This window comes from Saccopteryx leptura, chromosome 1, assembly GCF_036850995.1.
Source record: "Saccopteryx leptura isolate mSacLep1 chromosome 1, mSacLep1_pri_phased_curated, whole genome shotgun sequence".
Classification (NCBI taxonomy): Eukaryota; Metazoa; Chordata; class Mammalia; order Chiroptera; family Emballonuridae; genus Saccopteryx; species Saccopteryx leptura.
In genome coordinates, this window is record NC_089503.1 from 257,597,140 (window position 1) to 257,617,661 (window position 20,522).

A 20,522-nucleotide genomic window follows, 5' to 3' on the forward strand; every position below is an offset into this window, starting at 1 on the left:
TCAATGGGGCAACTGAAAACAACTTAGACCAAAACCCAAATCACCAACCCCTGCTTTAATTACAATAAAGTAATCCTAATGTGAAATGCAGGTGTTCTTCTGAGACCATATTCCAAAGCAATGTGGCATCACATCAAAGCAAGTGACAGAGACAAAATCTGCCAAGGCCTGCAGAGGCCTGGCTTGCCCAGGAGCTTCCCAGAGCCTCACCTGGAGCTTTCGGGCCATGGCCACCACCTCATGGTCAGGAGGATTGTACTTGTAGCAGTTGGAGAACATCAACCGGACATCAGCACCAAATTCCTGAGCATCGCGGTACTCACGGGCCTCCAGTTTAGACTGGAAAGACAAGACAGGCTGTGTCTGCCCCTGCTGGAAGGAGGTAGCAACAGGGAGGGCTGCTAGCAGGAGAAAGTCAGTGCCTCAGGGGGGGTAGGATTAACCCAGACCATGGAGAGATCATCACCCTGGTTCTCAGTGTCAAGTGGAAAAGGAGACACTCAACGGCAATTCTCAAGGCTGGGAACTACCCAGTTAGGATGCAAACCCACCCGTGGGGTTACTGTGCCTGGCTAAGGTGCAAGTGAACACAGAAGCCACAGAGGCAAAGCTTAAGCTACAACTGAAAAGGGAGGGCTGGGCCCAGTTCTGACCAGGTGTACACTTGTCTTGGTGACACAGGACAGAACATTGGTCAAAAGACACAGTATTGCCTGACCTGTGGTGGCGCAGTGGATAAAAGCATCGACCTGAAATACTGAGGTCACCGGTTCAAAACCCTGGGCTTCCCGGTCAAGGCACTTATGGGAGTTGAAGCTTCCTGCTCCTCCCCCCCCTCTCTCCCCTCTAAAATGAATAAATAAATAAAAATAATTGCCTGGGGGAAAAAAAAAGACACAGTATTGTTCCCACTGTGCCCATTCCATGTTTGGGCAGGCTAACTCCACTCTTGAAGAGAAAGAAGCAAAAAAAGCTTAAAACCAAAAGGCCTCGTGATATGACAGTAGAAATGCCAACACTAGTCATGTGTCTCCAACCGAAAAATGACAACAAGACCCTATCCATGACAGAGCCTGGCAAAGTCACCAACCCTCACACTCTCCATAAACAAGCTATCAGTAGGCACTGGGTCCCAAGGCCAAAGAGGGCTCCTCCTGAGACAAGGGAGAAGCACTGCAGTCTGTGACCAAAACTGCCACATTGTCTGGGAGCATGTCTCTACAGTTCCCAGCAGGGGGCGTTGTGCTCCTTTGGGCTGGTGAGGAGTCTCTAGGGCTGCTGGGGCACAAGTGTGGGATCTTCCCTGGTCCCATGGGTGCCCGCCCACCTTGATTGTGCTCATGTCCATGGGATGCTTGATGATGTCACAGTAGTCGTGAAGGCCCAGCGCCTCCACGTCCACGGGCTTGTAAAAAGGCCAAGCATAGGCCGCATGCTTCTTGGCGAACATCTCCTTGAGGATGCCACTGCAGCACTTTAGCTGTTCCGAGACCTTGCTGCTCTTGTCTGGTGCCGGGTGCTGCTGAGAATCAGGCACATCCTTCTTTGGGGGCTTCACAGGACGGCTACTCTCCCGCCGGGGGCCAAGCTTGGTGGTCTTGGTCTCCGGGGGCAGCAAAGGTGGCTCATGAATGGGATCGATGGTAGTAGGAGTGGTGGTGTCTGCTTTCCTCTTAACACCCTTCTTTGTCTAGCAAGAGCACAGGTGAGACAGCATAGTCAGGGTTCTGGCCAGTATAGTGAGCCCTTGAAGTCACTCCTCAGACCAGGTCCTTCCTAGGATCCCAACCTTCCCAAGGGAAAGGAGACCCTGTCCCACCACTCTGCTCTGCAGCTGGGACAGGTTCTGCCAGGGGCAGGAGAATGTGCACCACTGAGTGAGACATCTGCTCACCAAAGGCCCACAAAACCTCCTGAAGCAGCTTCCTACCAATGCTTGGGGGCCTCCCAGAGCCAAGTCTGCCAGTAGGCCACCTTGGAAGGCATGTTTCAGAAACTATTTAGCCAGCCTCTGCCAACATGGCTCTAAATCAGAAATGGGAGGGGCTAGCAACCTCAGAAGGGAGTGCCTTTATTATAGGGTCTTTGGGTCAGCAGCTTCTGAGCTGTGCTAACCTAAACACAGCTTAACCTGCCCCCCCAAGCCCCTCAACACTTCCAAGTGCCCTGGGAACCAGGATGGGATCTACATGAAGCACTGGCATGATGGGTAATTCTCCTACAAGCCTCACTGCTATGGATTAAGGGGTGTGAAAGGCGGGGGGCACTAGCTAAGGTGGCAGGAGCCCACCAGTGGTCAACTGGGCTACACGAAAAATACTCACCTTCACAGGCTGTGGGGTGGCCGCAATAATGGGTGGATGGCTCTGCACGGACTGGGGGGTTGGAGGGGGTGGGAGTTGGGGGGGCACTGGTGGGGGAGTCTGCAGTGGCTGGGGAGGCACCACTGTGACAGGGGTCTGGACGATGAGGTCTGGGGTGACAGCGGGGAAGGGGTGAGGTGTGGCCTGCACAGGCAGAGGGTTCTGCTGAGAGGTCTGCGTCTGCGGAGGAGTCGATGCTTGCATTGTGTTTGGTACCGTAGAGACACCGGGTTTTGCCATCCCTACTAACCATAAAAGGGACAGGTGGTTAGATGCTGTATCTGACACATGCAAGCTGCCACATGTGGCAAGCACACATCTTCATAGGCATGACACAGTGTCACCAAAACTATTTGCCTACAAAAATGATTTGAACCCCCCAGACCTTGGCTAAGTTTGCTCACCTGTCTGGGGGCCAGTGGGATAGTAGTTTATGGCGGGGATACCTTCAACAGCAATGCCACACAGTATTCAAAATTCCCGGGGGGTCCTGGCTGCAAGTACCCGCTTAGGCAGAAAGACCCCTCACAAGCAGGGAGGCCCAGAGTGAAGAAGGAAACACACTGAGAATCAGCACCAGGACTGTGATGGAGAGCGGAAAAATGTTTCTGGGCAATTTCAGGCAGTGCTGCCCTCTTTCCCAGAAGCACTGCCTCTGAATAAAGTGTTCCTGGCAGGGGGTAGGCATTGGAAGCCATGGCCAAGGCTTCTAGAAACTGGCAAGCCTCCACTTCCCTGAGCCACAGGGAGGCTGGCCAGCTCCTGCCTCCTTGCAGCTGGGTGGGAGAGCCCAGACACACAAGGTGGCCCCACATCTGCCCCAGATCTAAAGGGTAACTCGAGACCAACTCTCCTTGGCTATCCCTCAGCACTGCAAGGCAGCTGACTCCCTTCACTCCCATAAAGCCTCTACTTCTGAGTGGGGTGGGAAGCCAGGTGAAAGCTGGCTCTTTCAACACAGCTCACAGCATGGTCACCTTGTAAGCATCACTATTCTGCAGCATGGAGCCATGAATGGCAAGATGCAGAAGGCAAGGATGAGCACTGAAACAGGAAAGGCAGGCTTGAAGACGGGGCACCAAAAAGCAGGCACAGCTCCAACACAAGCACATTAAGATAATTCAGATAAACTCCAGAGACTCTATGATGGGGTGTTAGATAACTGCCTTTGGTCAAGTTCATTTCTTTCCTCTAAAATGGAAATGCAGAGACTATCTATAGCGCTGGTAGGATGAAGAATTCACATAACTTTAAAATGCTTTGAAAAGTTACCTTTTCTTTTTAACTGAAGTCCATCAAAAAAGGCAAGGCTCAGCTATTTCTAATTTGGGGGAGGGTCACATGGTCATAGAATCCTCTGGGACAGGTCCACCACTGAACCTGGCCCTACTGTACTAAATTGCAGCCACCTTCCTATCACTCCTAGTCCTCCACTGGAAGTGAAGAAGGTAAAACACTGGGGGAAAAGTCATTTCTTTGCTCTTGCAGTGTGAGAGAAAAACAGTGCTGGGAAAGAAGCTTACCTGCTTCTTTCCTCCCACGTCCTCTTCCTTTTGCCTGGACTATCATGATCTCTGTTTCTTCTGTGGGCAGTTCATTGATTTTTTGCAAGAAGAGTTTCTCCAGAGCTTCTGCCATTAAGACTATGTCATCTCCAGGCTGAAAGAGGAGACACGTGGGTTGAGGGTCAGAAAGCCCTCACCCCTTTCTAAGCAAAGCAAGAGCTCCCCATACTGTGAGAACCACCTTTGCCCCAAAGCGTGAAGCATCATATTCAGGGTACCCTAAAGGCCCACAATACAGTTATACCCACCAGGCATCACAGTCTCATGTGCCTGTAGCCAGCATTTTCCTCTCTAATCTTTTAAACTCTGGCCCATCTGAGAAATCATCCTAATCCCTTAAACACCTAACAATCGGTCAGACAAGGGCCCTTCCCTTGACACAATCCAACTTCACTAGATACACTGAATTACACAGGATTTCTCGCCATAGGTATGTTAACAAGGCTCCAACCATGTTTCTCAGTACATCCCCAAGGCAGCTCACTGGGATTCTGAGCAATGCCCATCTCACAATGCCTTTTTAGTCCCCAATCTCCCCTCATCTCTAAACTGAAAACCTCATCTGTGCACATTTTGCTTAAAATCTAGTGATGAGAGTTGCGACTTAAAAAAAAATATGGTAAACTTCAAGAAACTCACCTACCCATCTCTTCTGGGCAATTTTACCCACTACACCAGCAGAGGTCAAAAGCTGAGTTCTGTATAGTGTCTCCCTCCAGGACCGTTTTATTTGAAAGGGTTGGTTTTAATCACATCTGTGGTCTGAACTGTAAACAAATGATCTGGCTTCATGGCATGGCCGAGCCGAAAGGTTTGGCTACTGGGTTAAGAAGTAATATTCAGGTCTACATTTAAGTTTGGGGGATATTTGATTCTATGGCCACAAGTTGACAATGGGTCATGTTCACAGTTCCAGATGTGGTGGCCCCATCACCCCCTCTCTCAGACTGAGCTTTCTGTTTCAGGATACCTTTGCACAACTACATTTTAGTAGCCTTCTTCCTGACAATTTATACCATCCAAATGGACTTTTTAAATAAATCATCACTGTCCTCCTCATACCTTCTCTACTACATGTCCTCAAGAACCAAAACCCCAAGGGCATAAGAAGTACATGCTTCAAGCTAACAAGGACCACCCAGAAGTAAAACATGGCAGCACCCCTCTCCCCGCAAAAGAAAGACAACCAGTCACAGGCAAGACCACAAGCTCCATTACCCCTGCCTCTAAGTCTCTTCTGTCAGATTCCAATCTGCTCCAGCACCCCTGCCCATGGGCTCCAGACATACCCTCCTCCTTCTCCTCCTCCTCCTCCTCATAGGACAGCTGAACACTGGCCCCCACATCTCACCTTGTTGTAGATGTAACAATTTGTAAACATAGTGTTGAAGTCCTGGATACATTCCTGAGCATTCCAGTAATAGTTGTTTTCCAACCGCTTCTTTATTGTTCCCATATCCATAGGTGTTTTAATGATCTTATAGTAATCCTGGAGAACAGAGAGAGCAGAAGGCCAGTGTTACTACACAGCACTTGTAGGTGAGCCTATGGATCTCACTCCAGGTCACTCCACAGATACACAGCCCGAAGCTCTTCCATGGCGTCAGTGAATAATCTCAAAGGGATCCCAGATAAAGGGGACCAGGGGAAAAATTCCCAAATGCCGGGTGGTAATTTGTAGAAAAAACATTCAGGTTTGCCAAGTGCCCCATCTAAGAACAGTTTGTCTTTACTGAGATCTATTTTTTTGATGTTAAAAAAATGTCCCATTTACAATAAATAATAGGGAGAGCATAAAGCCTTTAAAAAGCAGTTTCTTATCTAGTAAAATCACCTGTGGCAGGTCTTTCTTTCCACAATGTGAAATTCTATGTCCATAAAATGCCCACCCACAACTGGATCCCCTGCTTCCTGTCACACTGAAGAACCACAAAGATGACCTCCCACCTTCAGTCAAATTCATTGGACTTTTACTTCTTTCACTTGCACACAGTCTACCACTAAGGATTCATTAGTATCGGGAACTAACAACTAAACAGGTTAACTGCTAAATAAGGAATCCGCACAGCCCTCACAGACCTACTTCTTAAATTCTTGGATCTACCAAACAGAAGGAGTCAGACGGTAGGCATAGATGTCATAAAGCCCTTGAATCAAACACTACTGTTGCCACAACTTTTCTTTAAGTCTAGAATAGTAAAACCAAACATTTATTTTTAAAAGCACTCACAGGGCAATTTGGGGATAGATCAGGCAGTACCTGGGTTTCCAGGTGGAAGGACCCGAGGGCCAGGCAGGGAACGTGCATGCAGCCAGCCAGCTGCACCAAAAATCCCATAATTAGACTTGGATGGGGTATGAGAACCAAGTCCAAGTGAAAGCGTGATGGCAGGGGCAGGCCTATGTATTCAGCACATGCCAATGCCCTATCCAGGAATGGTGGTAGGCAGTGCTGAAAAGGCAAGCCAGAAATGTGAGGTGTCTCTTGCTCTGACACCCAAGGGAAAGAAACAAAAGCTACTGCCTTGCACAGATTCCAGGTCTAAGCACCCTGATCAGGAAGCCTCCAAGGAGAAACTGAACCAGACTTTCTACATTATACTATGTTCTGATCACCTCTCCTAAAAGAACCATGTCCAAATATATCCACCCCAGTGGAAATTCAGATTTTATTTATGGCCAGGTCTCTTAGAATGGTGTCAGGCGCTTGAAGTGGCCATGGTGTGCCAAGTGGCTCAAGGGCAAATAGGACAGTGGTTGAGGGTGGAGCACAAAGGAGGAGGTGAAATGAAGACAAAAGCGGGTATGGGAGAAAAGGACTTATAGGGAAGCAATGGGTATAGAGCAGGGGTAGTCAACCTACCATCCACTTTTGTATCTCTGTTAGTAGTAAAATTTTCTAACCACCCACTGGTTCCACAGTAATGGTGACTATTATAAAGTAGGGAAGTAACTTTACTTTATAAAATTTATAAAGCAGAGTTACAGCAAATTAAAGCATATAATAATAATTACTTACCAAGTACTTTATGTCGGAGTTTCGCTAAGTTTGGCAGAATAAATCTTTATAAAACAACTTACTATAGTTAAATCTATCTTTTTATTTATAGTCTGGTTGCTCCGCTACCACCCACCATGAAAGCTGGAACACCCACTAGTGGGCAGTAGGGACCAGGTTGACTACCACTGGTTTAGAAGCATGACAGTCTAACCATACACGAGTACTGAATTTGACAGAGGCAGGCATTCTAATGAAACAACCAGCAAGGACCAGGAGCCAAAATGAAGATAAGGAACTTTTAGGCATCATAGAAAAAAAAAAATCTTTTTTGGGGTGGCCCTATTAACATCTCCTGAAAAGGGGGGAGGGTCTCTAAAATCTGGATTTTAGCATGACATTGCTCACAGCCAACCAGCATCCACCATCCCCTTTCCTCTGGGTCTGCTACTCATTATCCCACCTCTCTGAAGATACCGGAGCAGTGCCACTATCCATCATCTCTCCTTCCTAGATCAGAGCTGCTGAAGGTGATGTCAATAGTCACAGAGAAATGGGGAACCCTTAGCCTAATAAGGCCACCCTCCCCTGCGCCTGTCCCACTGACTGGAAAGGTGCTATCTAGAAATCCTGGGTCCCACAGTGCCCTTTCTCCTTCTGCTGACTCACCCTCTTAGCCCTCTACATCATCCTATACAAACCAACCCCTTCTTTGTTCTGACCCTGCTGCGTTTCCCTTCAAAGCCAAATTTCTTCAAATGATGGCTTCGCATCCTCACCTTCTCATTCACACCGTCGCGAATCTGGTTTCTACTTCTGCGTCACATCTTCCTAAGGTCACCAATGCCCTCCTAAAGGCCAACAGGAGGGTCAGGTCGGAATCCTCATCTCTGGCCCCCCTTTATCCTCCAATGTGGAAGTGTAGGGGGCTGCTCTCTGCTGACAGGTCTCCTGGCATCCCTCTGCAGGCTCCCACCTCCCTTCAGTGGCCTAAAAGCTGCAGGCCCCCCTGATTTCCATCCCCAGGCTTCTTCTCCCCCGGTTTTTGTCTTTGCTCTGGAGAGATCACCCTGTGGTGGTCACAAATTTGTGGACCCTGCACAGCAGCTCAGCCAGAGACCAGAGTAGCAAGCTCTCCCAAGAGCTTTCCTCCAGTGACAGGTCAGCTGCTTCTACCTGTTGTCATAGAAAACGGCAAGAGTGGCCTCTCAAACCTGAATCTGGTGAGGAGCCTCTTTTGTCTCCACCCCCTTTCCTGAGCAAGTTTATGATTCAGACGTGAAGTGTCCTCTCTCCTGACTCTCTCTTCCTGAGTGCACATGACATATTCCACAGGCAGATAACACTGAATTTTTGTCACACAGTGGCCGCCTTCAAGCTAGGAGAATCACGCTGGTGCGTTCATCCTTCTTGAAACTGGGTGCCTGGCTGAGGCTCCTAGAGCTGTGCAGCTCTAGCACTCATAAGCCCCTACCAGGAATATCTAATTCTAGTCCCTAGTTCGGAGGGTGAGGATGTAAGGGTGGTAGACTTAGCAAAGAGCAGAGGGCAATTTAAAGAGAATCAGTCCTTGATGCGTTGAAGAAAAAAAAAATTGAAGTATTTTAAGAAAAAAAATTAAAGCATTTTCCCTGAGATTCAGTTAGGGATACACGTTGAGCTTCCATAATTATTTGCTAAGGATGTGGGCAAACAAACCTCTCTAGAGATAGAAGAGGCACAGCAGTACTAAGAAAAAAACAAAAAAAAACAAAAACATGAGCAAGTGTGGTGTGGCCATGCAGGGGCAGGTGGCTCTGAGGACATTCAGAGAGGCAGCTGGGACAAAGATGCTCCCATACCCTACCTCTCCTGCTCTATGCTCTGGGTGACAATGATGGCGCCAGTACCAGAATAGGAATGTTATTGCAGCAAACCAGCCTCTTCCCTCACGGCTTGACCAACTGCATCTACTTCTCCTGGACAGGTTGGGAGCACCTGAGGGGGGGCTAGACCCCCAAATACTCCCACTTCAGCTCCCTATGGAATGGAAAGAAAATTGCAAGCACTCCTTTACTCTTATTTCAGTCACTCTCTACATACTATTTCCTGGGATTCTAGTCTCTAAGAAACCAGTTACTGCTTAGCTAATTAGCATGTCCTCTGTCCTTTCTCATCTCTACTCATTAGAACTGTTGAAACCACTCACTCCAGGGCCCCAAGGGTGCTGGAGTTCAGAGATGGGCCTCATGCTTTCACAACAACTCAAGAGTATCTCTACACTGCCCAAGAGTGTCCTCCCCAGGAGTAGCACAGGAGGAACCCTGGAGGATACTACCCTGGGTCCTGCCCAAGCTACTCACAGGGAGGTTTAGCTTGACGGCATCCACAGGCTGCTGGAAAGGCCACGCAAACTGGTGTTTCCATAGTGTCTTGAGCACCACTTTGAGCAGATATTGCAGTTGATTGGTCTGTCTCTTGGGCTTGTTGGGGTTGGAGGTCTCCGGGGGCGGGGGGTTGGTGCTGGCTGCGTTGGCTTGCTGGGGTTGGGCCTGGGCCTGCGTTGTAGACATTTGGGTAGTTTCTAGTCCATCCCCCATTACGGACAGATTTCTTAATCTCGTCCCAGGGCCGCTCTCCGCAGACATGCTACTGATCCCATCACATTCTTCACCAAGAACTCTAAAAAGGAAGAGAAAAGCCACCATCAGCAGAGAGGCGTCACCATAATGACGTGTGTCCCCATGCCCCAAAGATTGAGCTTCTCTCGTAGAAACTGGTTTGGTCAAGTAGGGCCAAACTTACTTAGTAGGCCAAGGACCCACTCCATGAACTAACTAAAAACACCTGCTCTCCTCGTCCCGTAGCAGGAAAGAGCAACCAGGTATCAGTGGGGAGGGAGAGGGCATGGAGGCGAGCCAAACAGGAGGCGGCAGGGGCTATGGTTTTATGAAGCTCATGGAGAAGGAGGGATAATGAGCAACAAACTAGGTTTCCATAACATCTGAGAGCTTTAAGGGGACACTGCCTGTGTGTGAAAATATGACGACTTAAAAACCCAAATATGTCATTTACATTAAAATTCTTGTTTGTATTTGTGGTTCATGAATCATGGATCCAAGTCAGTAATTTCATTTGGTGAGGTGAGGCCAGGCAGGAAGGAATAAGAAGGCTGGCTCATCCTCCTGGATGGCCATTATCCACAGCTGAGTGCTCCAGGCTAAGCCTCACACTAAGAACATCTGAAAACTTAAATAATATTTGGCTGCTGATTAAAGAAATACCACAAGAAACTGTTGATAACACAACAATGAATCCATACTTGAACTACCATTTTATTTTTATGTGAGAAACAGACACAAATAAACACACAGAAAGAGAAAGGGAGAGAGATGAGAAGTATCCACTTGTAGTTGCGGTACCTTAGTTGTTCAGATTGCTTTCTTATATGTATGTGCCTTGAGTGGGGGACTCCAGCTAAGCCAGTCACCCTTTGCTCAAGCCAGCAACCACGAGGTCATGTCTATGATTGCACACTCAAGCTAGCAATCCCATGCTCAAGTCAGCAATCCCACGCTCAAGCTGGCGACCCTCACAGTTTTGAACTTGGGTCCTCAGCATCCCAGGATGATGTTCTATCCATTGTGCCACCACTTGGTCAGGCTTGACCTACCATTTTATTAACTTGCTTTTAAAAGCTTATTTATATAGAGCTATAAAGAGGCACGCCTTCTTTGACCTGCATGGCCCAAGTTGTGAGACATCCCAGCTCAGTGCCTATCTTAGTACCTTGTCCCGGGGACTCCTCTCACCCAAATGACCTATGCTTCAGGCTACATCATATTCTGCCAAAAGCATCTTTACAAAAGCAATTTTGTGTACCTGTTCAGTTATTCTAAAGGGATAACCGCAGGTCAGAGTTACATGTTTTTATTGCCAAACTGTCCTTCAGAAACACAAACCCACCCCTTACACTGCTGAGAATTTCCACACTCCATTAATGAGAAGAAACATCTGCTCAAACTTATGCTTACCATTTGCATTATTTTTGTGCACTTTTTTTGGACACCTTTCTACTGGCAAAACAAAGCTTTAAATCCAGTGAGCAGAATAAGACTTTGTTGGCTAGAAGCTACCTGCATCACAGGAGCATATCCATTAATAAACTCAAGTAAGTAAGGATAAGAAACCTCCCTGGCTGAAGAAATCAGGCAAAGGCTTAGGAATGAGGACTTATTTTAGGACCACAGGACTCTAGCAGGCTGAGGGGACAAAACAAGACAGGGCAAACTGGCTGGCTCTGTCATGGTTTTCTTTCTGGAACATCTAAGCACATGCCAGGCAATCTAGCTGCTGATGACTATAATTCAGTCCAAGTGTAATTTATTTGTTTGTTGTGGTTTTTTTGGTGACAGAGACAGAAAGAGGAACAGATAGGGAGAGACAGAAGGGGGAGAGGTGAGAAGCATCAATTCTTTGTTGCAACACCTTAGTTGTTCATTGATTGCTTTCTCATATGTGCCTTGACCTAATTAATGGCTACAGCAGAACAACTGACACCTTGCTCAGAAAGCGACCTTGGGCTCCAGCCAGGGACCATGGGGTCATGTCTACGATCCACGATCCCACACTCAAGCCAGCGATCCTGTGCTCAAGCCGGATGAGCCCATGCTCAAGCTGGTGACCTCAGGTTTTCAAATCTGGGTCCTCTGTGTCCCAGTCTGATGCTCTATCCACTGCGCCACGGCCTGGTCAGGCACCCAAGTGTAATTTAAACCAAAGTTTCCACAAAGGGTTTTGTAAATGCAGTTCTTGCAAATGATCAAATTTGAAAAGCACTGAGGAGAGCTTGCTATGTAAAAGCTACTCGGCAGTCAGTCTGTCATGTGGGACTGTGGAGAGCTGGATCTCCAGAAGCAGGCAGTGTGACTGCCCCACATGTGGGTTCTGGCCAGGTGCCCCCAGCAGAGGGGTCCTTGTTCCAGGATAAGTCTAAGAGCTGAAAAAAATTGACATGGTAAGGGAGATAGCTCCTTCCATGATGCTCTGGTCAGCTGTAGATACAGCTATCACCTTGGCTAGAAAACAAAAGAGCATGCTGCTTGCTCCAACAAGAAGGCTGCCACAAGGAGTTGACCCACATGGGAGTAGCCCAAAGCTACGACATGCAAGACACTGAATCTTAGAGTACGAGAACTGAATCCATGTTTGCTTTAAGAGGAAGGACTATTTCTTATTACACAGAAGGCCTCTGGCTTGTGGCCTCACTCTGTGATTTTCTACAGAGGGAAGCCAGCCAAGACCCGAATGTAGGCTGCAGGTAGGTAAGCCAGTAGGCCAGGAGAGTTTGCAGGAAACTTTTGGAAGAGGGAGGGAAGACAGAAAAACATTCACAGGATGTCAGACTTTCACAGATAGGTAAGTGGATGGGGTAATAATTTATTGGGCAACTTCAGAAACTTGGGTGGGGGCCAGTGAGACAGGAGGGAAAGATGGGGGTGAATGCCGTGGACAACTTGCCAGCTGCCCAGGAGCCATTGGTCCAGCGGCTGCCAATGAGGCAGAGAGAGGTACAGAACATGCTGAGTACTTAAAACTGACAGAAGGGCAGCACCACAGAGAAGTATGTCACTGGGATTAAAAATGTCTGCAGCCTGACCAGGCGGTGGCGCAGTGGATAAGAGCGTTGGACTGAGATGTGGAGGAAGGACCCAGGTTCAAGACCCCGAGGTCACCAGCTTGATTGAGTGTGGGCTCATCTGGTTTGAGCAAGGCTCACCAGCTTGAGCCCAAGGTTGCTGGCTCGAGCAAGGAGTTACTTGGTCTGCTATAGCCCCACGGTCAAGGCACATATGAGAAACCAATCAATGAACAACTAAGGAACCGCAATGAAGAATTGATGTTTCTCATCTCTCTCCTTGTCTGTGTCTGTCTGTCCCTATCTGTCCCTCTCTCTGATCTGTCTCTGCCACAAAAAAAAAAAAAAAAAAAGTCTGCAGTTGACCATTCAGCAGATCAACATGCCAAAAGGGACAAAAGGGAACAAACAGCCTCCATTTATGATATACTAGAGAAGTAAATATGGAAGGGAGGTGGCACCAAGGGAAGACAAAGAATGACATGAAGCTTGGTTTCCACTATTAGATATCACCTAGAACAAGGCTCAGGAATCACACAGCCAAGCATGTGCCAGGTGAACCCCTGCAGGCAAGGGGCAGGTATGACCCCACCCTACAGGAGTCGTCATTTTAGCCTCAGAGCTGCGGAGCCCTGTCAGCCACAAGGACAGCGGGTCTCTACCAAACATGTCCCACCAGGAGAAAGCAACCCATACATTTTCCACTAAGTAAGGACATTCTGGAAATCTCCCACAACCTAAGGCAGGATGAAGCCAAAGTAACTGATTTCTGGAGCTCTGGCAGTGGGCTGTGCCCTTTCTGGTTCCAAATGGACTCTCTGTGAAGCCAAGGGATAGAGGGTTCTGAATGTAACCAACTTTTCTTCACCTTCAATCCAGGGCCAGATGGGCCCCCCTTGAGGGAAAAGAAACTGAACAGAGTTTTTCCTAAAGAAAATCTGTCCTTGAACTCTGCTTCATCTCTGCGCTTTAAACTACATCCACCACAAAGCTATATTTCTAATCAGCTGGTTCATGTATAACACACAGCAGTATCTGAATCCTTAAAACATTTATGAGATTGTGTTTGGCCTCTTCCCCACTTTAAAGATGAGGAAACCAAGGCACAGAGAAATTACTTACACAGGACGTGGCAAGATTAGGCCTAACCAGCCATGGTGGCCAAGAATCTGACACAATTTATGGGGAGTTTCAGTTGGCCTATGAACCACCTGTGAGCTGAATATGCACCCCAGGAGGGTACAAGGCTAATGGTTGTTGCCTGACCTGTAGTGGCTCAGTGGATAAAGCACTGACCTGGAATGCTGAAGTCGTTGGTTCAAAACCCCGAGTTTGCCCAGTCAAGGTACACATTAAGAAGCGACTACTATGAGTCAATGCTTCCCGCTCCTTGCCCCCTCTCTCTCTCCTCTGAAATAAATTGAAATAAATATATTTGGGGGGAGGGGAGCTAATGGTTGGGATAGGATGGCCACCATCTTGACTAACATGAGAAACTAAAGCATAAAACCCATACACTTGTAACATGTGAGGTCAATTCCAAAAAAAAAGAAACTGCTAGAGGTTTTCAGTTCAATTGTGAAGATATATGTTCAATAGATGAGATGGACCTGGGAGTCATAGGTAACTTGAATTTTATTAGGTCTGAGGAAAACCAGTGACAGGTGACATCTATGGCTCTGGTGTAAGGGAATGCCATATACAACAACTTAGCCACGGTGATCGCTATGAGATGCCCAGGACTCCTGTTATGCACCAACGCAGGGGCGACCCTTTGAGAGGCCATACCCAGACAACCTGCATTTTGCAGCTCAGCCCACCCATGAGTACAGGCAAGTGAAATCCTTAAAAACTTCAAGAAGCCATTCATTTAAAGAAATAAAATAAATAAATAAAAGAAAGAAAGAAAGAAAGAAAGAGAGAAAGAAAGAAAGCCATTCATTCCTACTGTAGCAAAAAGGAAAACAACAAGAATCTAGTCTGTTGTGGGTCAAAGACCACAGGCATCAGAGAGCCTCTACATAAGGACCAGGATGACTTTCCTGAGGTAGAACCAACTAGGCTGCAGTCTTGGGTAAATTCTTCCCACAGCAGTTGCCCTTACTCCATACCACCCCAGCCCCTACCATCCATGTACCAAACAACACAAGGGGCCCACAACATATCTCTTCCCTGTCACCTGTAAGCCTTTCATGGGCTTTCTTGAACTCTTTGTGGAAGGACAGGGCCATTTTCACTTCACTCTCATCCTCCCAATACACAGCAGGTGCCAGAAGGTACCTACAGTGACTACAGCAGACTGTCATCCTGAGGCTCTGAGTTCGATGGCAAAGCTCTGGAAAAGCAGCTCTCATTCTTACAGGGAAAATGTGGTAACTGGCCAGACCCAGACCATTACTCATTCAAGTCAATACTTTCCACCTGAGCTCCACACCAGAATGGGGACTCTGCCGTTGACATGACATTCTTTAAGTGACTAAGCAATACCTGGGTGAGTACTGCAAAGGAGAAGGACAGGTCTGCTCTGGCCATGGACAGGAAGAGTGTATAGTCCTGTGGAGGGTGAGGTAGAAAAGAGTAGATAAACTACATATCAATAACTTTAAATGTAAATGGATTAAATGATCCAATCAAAAGACATAGGTTAGCTGCATGGATAAGAAAACAGGACCCATACATATGCTGTCTACAAGAGACACACCTTAAAACAAAAGATGCACATAGACTGAAGGAAAAGGATGAAAAAAAAATTTCATGGCTTGACCAGGCGGTGGCGCAGTGGATAGTGTCGGACTGGGATGCAGAGGACCCAGGTTCAAGCCCCGAGATCCCCAGCTTGAGCGCGGGCTCATCTGGTGTGAGCAAAAAGCTCACCAGCTTGAGCCCAAGGTCGCTGGCTCAAGAAAGGGGTTACTAGGCCTGCTGAAGGTCCACGGTCAAGGCACATATGAGAAAACAATCAATGAACTAAGGTGTCGCAACGAAAAACTAATGATCGATGCTTCTCATCTCTCTCCGTTCCTGTCTGTCCCTATCTGACTCTCTATGTTAAAAAAATAAATAAATAAATAAAAATATTTCATGCAAACGGAAAAAAAAAAGCTGGGGTAACAATCCTTATATCAGACAAAATGGACTTTAAAACAAAGGCTATAGTAAGAGATAAAGAAGGTCACTACATAATGATAAAGGAAGCAATCCAACAGGAAGATATAACCATTATAAATATCTATGCACCTAACATAGGAGCACCTAAATATATAAAGCAGACTTTGATGGATATAAAGGGCGAGATCAACAGCAATATTATAATAGTAGGGGATTTCAATACCCCACTAACATCACTAGATAGATCCTCAAGAAAGAAAATTAACGAAGAAACAGCAGACTAAAAGGACACACTAGATCAACTCGATTTAGTAGATATCTTCAGAACCTTTCACCCTAAAGCAGCAGAATATACCTTTTTTTTTTTTTCCATTTTTCTGAAGCTGGAAACAGGGAGAGACAGTCAGACAGACTCCCGCATGCGCCCGACTGGGATCCACCTGGCACGCCCACCATGGGGCGATGCTCTGCCCATCCTGGGCGTCGCCATGTTGCGACCAGAGCCACTCTAGCGCCTGAGGCAGAGGCCACAGAGCCATCCCCAGCGCCCGGGCCATCTTTGCTCCAATGGAGCCTTGGCTGCGGGAGGGGAAGAGAGAGACAGAGAGGAAAGCGCAGCGGAGGGGTGGAGAAGCAAATGGGCGCTTCTCCTGTGTGCCCTGGCCGGGAATCGAACCCGGGTCCTCCGCACGCTAGGCCGACGCTCTACTGCTGAGCCAACCGGCCAGGGCAGAATATACATTCTTTTCAAGTGCTCATGGTACATTCTCTAAGATAGACCACATGTTAGGGCACAAACGCGGTCTCAACAAATTTAAGATTGAAATCATATCGAGCATTTTCTCTGATCACAATGGCATGAAACTAGAAATCAACCACAACAGAAAAACTGAAAAATACTCAAACACTTGGAAACTAAATAGCATGTTATTAAATAACGAATGGGTTAACAATGAGATCAAAGAATAAATAAAAAAAAACCTAGAAACAAATGATAATGAACATACAACAACTCAAAATTTATGGGACATAGCAAAAGCAGTACTGAGAGGGAAGTTCACAGCATTACAGGCATACCTTAAGAAGCTAGAAAAAGCACAGCAAGCAAAGCTCAGAGTAGTAGAAGGAAGGAAATAATAAAGATCAGAAAAAAAGAAAAGAGTAGAGAAAGACAAGGCTGTAACAGACAGGAGAAGTTAAGACCTGTCTGTAACATAGGTACAGGTTTGGAGACAGGAAAGATACTAACGCATCAAAGAAGCTGAAGGGAGGGCAAATGGGATGGCACAGTGCAGGTAACAAGTGACCACACAAGTACGTAACCTGCAGGGTTGGGAATATAATGTGTGTGTGTGGGGGGGGGGGGGGGCTTGGAGGAACATTCTAGAGGTAGACAATAGGAGAATCCCATTCCTGCCTGGAGTTGTTTTTTTTTTTTAATTAATTAATTAATTAATTTTGTATTTTTCCGAAGCTGGAAACGGGGAGAGACAGTCAGACAGACTCCCGCATGCGCCCGACCGGGATCCACCCGGCACGCCCACCAGGAGGCAACGCTCTGCCCACCAGGGGGCGATGCTCTGCCCCTCCGGGGCGTCGCTCTGTCGCGACCAGAGCCACTCTAGCGCCTGGGGCAGAGGCCAAGGAGCCATCCCCAGCGCCCGGGCCATCTTTGCTCCAATGGAGCCTCGGCTGCGGGAGGGGAGCCTCTTCAGAGAGGAAGGAGAGGGGGAGGGGTGGAGAAGCAGATGGGGCTTCTCCTATGTGCCCTGACCGGGAATCGAACCCGGGACCCCTTGCACGCCAGGCCGACGCTCTACCACTGAGCCAACCGGCCAGGGCCTCCTGCCTGGAGTTTCATTCCTCAATTATACCTGCACACATGCAGCATGCTGTTCAGACACACAAAAGATGGGGAATCCAAGAGGTGATGCACAGGGACAGAGTACATCAGTGAGGTTGAGTGGCTGGGTTGCTTCTGTGTGTCTGAGTCCTGCAGAAAATGAATGGCTCCCAGTACCTAGGCTTGATGGAGAGAGAGGCTGGAAATATGGAAACTCATAAATCTACCAGGAGATATGAAGAGGAGTTTACTGCTTGGATTCTCATGACAAGCTGACAGCATCTTTAACCAATTCAACCAACGTTATGTCTAAAAGATCCCAAAATACTGTCCCCTACTGTCATAATGACCTGTGGCTCAAAGACAGGAGCCATCAATCACTGTGTTGAGTAAGTTCAAGGACAGGGGACAGGAAAAGATCTTCACTTATTGTTTTCAACCCAAAGAAGGTTGCGTGATCCAAATTGGTGTCCCATTTCTGGATCTATTCCCAACAGATTTCTTACAACATGTTCCCAGTTTAGAGAAATAAGAAAAAGATAAAGAGGGATTAGATAGAAGGGGCCCTGGTTCCCAATCTCAATGTCAAGGATGTAGTAGTAACCCAGAGGGACACTGTGGGAATTATCAGCATAAGGAAACCAATCATTTCAACATTAGATGGCATTATATTTCTTTTGAAAAGCTTGGTGTTCAGCAGTTGCTATAATAAAAAGCAGATAACATAAAAAAAATGTGGTACAGAAAATGCAGGCAGCAGGTTTCCAATCTGGTTTTAAAGCATGAGGAGCTGTGCAACCAGTACACACATTCCATTTGGAAGAAACTGTGATTATGTAAGGGTACAGCCTTCCTTTCAATTTACATGTTTTATTATTTTTTTCAAACAGCTATATTGTTGTTGGGACATTAGTACTTATTCAGTTGTTTGCATCACAAAAACATTGAGATGCTGAGGATGTTGTGAACCACAAAAGTTTGGGAACTTCTGGGTTAATAAAAAATAACAAAGTAAATTCTTTCCTAAATTTACAGACCCCAGATTAAGCACTCCTGCTTTCAAAGACATTCTGTTATCATCCCAACTCATTTAGGTGATCTGAAAACAATAAAAAAATATTTTACTTCTTGATTGATTTTAGAGGAAGGAAGGAGGGAAGGAGAAAGGGTTGGAGGGAGAAAGAAACAACTGATTTGCTGTTCCACTTATATATGCATTCAGTGATTGATTCTTGTATATGCCCTGACCAGGGACCGAACCCGCAACACCTTGCTGTATTGGGACCAGGTGCTCATCAACTGAGCCACGCAGCCAGGACTAAGTGATCCGAAAACATCTTAAGGACATTATTTAGCACACAACACAACTATAATGTTTTTTCCAATTTCAACAGACAGACAGACATGGGGTAGACTTGGTTCTGGGACTCTGGGGGCAAGCAAGAGAGGAAAAGAGAAAGGCTATATGCACCTGTTCAGGAATCAGCTGATCTCTAAATTCAGTCCCAGTTCTATCCATTACAGAGGCTGAGTTAACCTAGCACTGGGGTCGGGAACCTGTGGCTCTTTTGATGCTGCATCTGGCTCACAAATCTTTAATAAAAAAAATAATAACGTTAAAAATATAAAACATTCTCATGTATTACAATCCATTCATTTCCTGCCGCTCATGTTCATGGTTGCGGGTGTCTGGAGCCAATCACAGCTGTCCTCTGAACACCACCAAATTTTTATTGGATAATACCTAACGTACACGGGTCGTTTTATGGCTCTCATGGAATTACATTTTAAAATATGTGGTGTTCGTGGCTCTCTCAGCCAAAAAGGTTCCCGACCCCTGACCTAGCAGGTTGTGACCAGTTATACTTTGTAATTGTGGTTCCACCTCAAGTCCTGGTCTCCCAAAGAGCCCACGAAACCCAATGACCCTGCCTCAACTGTCCTGGCCATTCACTCACTCCTGTGATACAGTGACAGAGCACGTAGGTAGCAAGATGCCAGGGAGGGCAGGAGCAGGGCAGGTTGACTAAAAGTTTCATAAATTCTCCTATGAAAGATGGTGAGCACACTTAGCAGACCATCACCATGCACATCTGCACCAGGGCCTAGGAAAGTTTGCCCGTAGGTACCTGGTACTTCCTGGACTGGTACTCTGCACTAAGCACTTGATCTATATCCACTTGGTTAATCCTCACAGCAACCCTCTAAGGTAGGTAGTGGCATTCTCACCCTCATCTTCATTCCCACAGCAACCTGGAAGCAGAGTAGGTAGTGGCCTGGTTGGTCAAAGGTTACCTGGGGCTGTATTTGGAATGTTCTGGCTCCAGAGGCCCAGTCGACCAGCACCGCTGGACCTGATTGGTCTGCAGTTTAGCCAATGACACCCCACTCCCACATCCTAATATTTATTCATGTGCAGACCTAACTTCTCTGCAGAATGCCAGGTGGCCCCTTGAGCTGAGTCTCAAGTCAGATTTCCAGGAGTGGTATTTACAAATAATTTCACTCCCATGAATAAATCAGAGCCAAGATAACTCTTATAGCACCTGGCATGTTTGCAGTGTGAGACTTGGGCCATGTCATAGGTAAAATCTGAAGCACAGTTCCCTGCTGGTGCCATGGCCAGCAGGGTTCAAGGGAGCAGAAACCAAGTTTTTATTTATGCATCCCAAGCAGTAAAGGGCACATGGGCTGCAGCCTGAACTTCTTTCATGCCAAGCAAAATGCTGGCCAATGCCAGGTGACCCCAGTCTCTAAAGAGATCACAAATTCACAGCTGCACACACCCTTGAGACAAAGGAAGCCACCTTACCACCACTACAAGGCTCTTCTGTAAAAAATCATTTAAGGGAAGTACAAGATTCTACCCAGGGACAAAGAGAAAGGGGTGGGAACTCCAACTTGGGGTAAAAACGTGGCAACTTTTCAATATTAGTTAATCTGCTGCAAATCTTACCCTGTCTGAAGAACACGTTTCATGGAATGTTAGTTACACTGGTTATAAAACATGAGTATCAGAAGGTCTGTT

The 20,522-nt window shown here is 47.0% G+C and overlaps 1 protein-coding gene across 10 annotated transcripts in view; it reads right to left on the reverse strand.

Annotated features, from left to right (window-relative positions):
• Nucleotides 1-20,522, reverse strand: part of BRD4 (bromodomain containing 4) — a 94,111-nt gene that overhangs the window by 25,044 nt on the left and 48,545 nt on the right. For 6 of the 10 annotated variants that reach the window (XM_066348438.1, XM_066348449.1, XM_066348419.1 and 3 more), the window contains 6 exons: nucleotides 9,269-9,587; nucleotides 5,280-5,417; nucleotides 3,887-4,022; nucleotides 2,325-2,608; nucleotides 1,328-1,690; nucleotides 211-339 (listed from right to left, as the gene is read on the reverse strand). In XM_066348438.1, the coding sequence (XP_066204535.1) occupies nucleotides 211-339; nucleotides 1,328-1,690; nucleotides 2,325-2,608; nucleotides 3,887-4,022; nucleotides 5,280-5,417; nucleotides 9,269-9,553 (1,335 nt within the window). In that variant the 5' untranslated portion in view covers nucleotides 9,554-9,587. Of the gene's footprint in view, nucleotides 1-210; nucleotides 340-1,327; nucleotides 1,691-2,324; nucleotides 2,609-3,886; nucleotides 4,023-5,279; nucleotides 5,418-7,705; nucleotides 7,778-9,268; nucleotides 9,588-20,522 lie in introns of those variants that run through there. The other 4 variants (XM_066348427.1, XM_066348476.1, XM_066348484.1 and 1 more) reach the window with 3 other exon arrangements.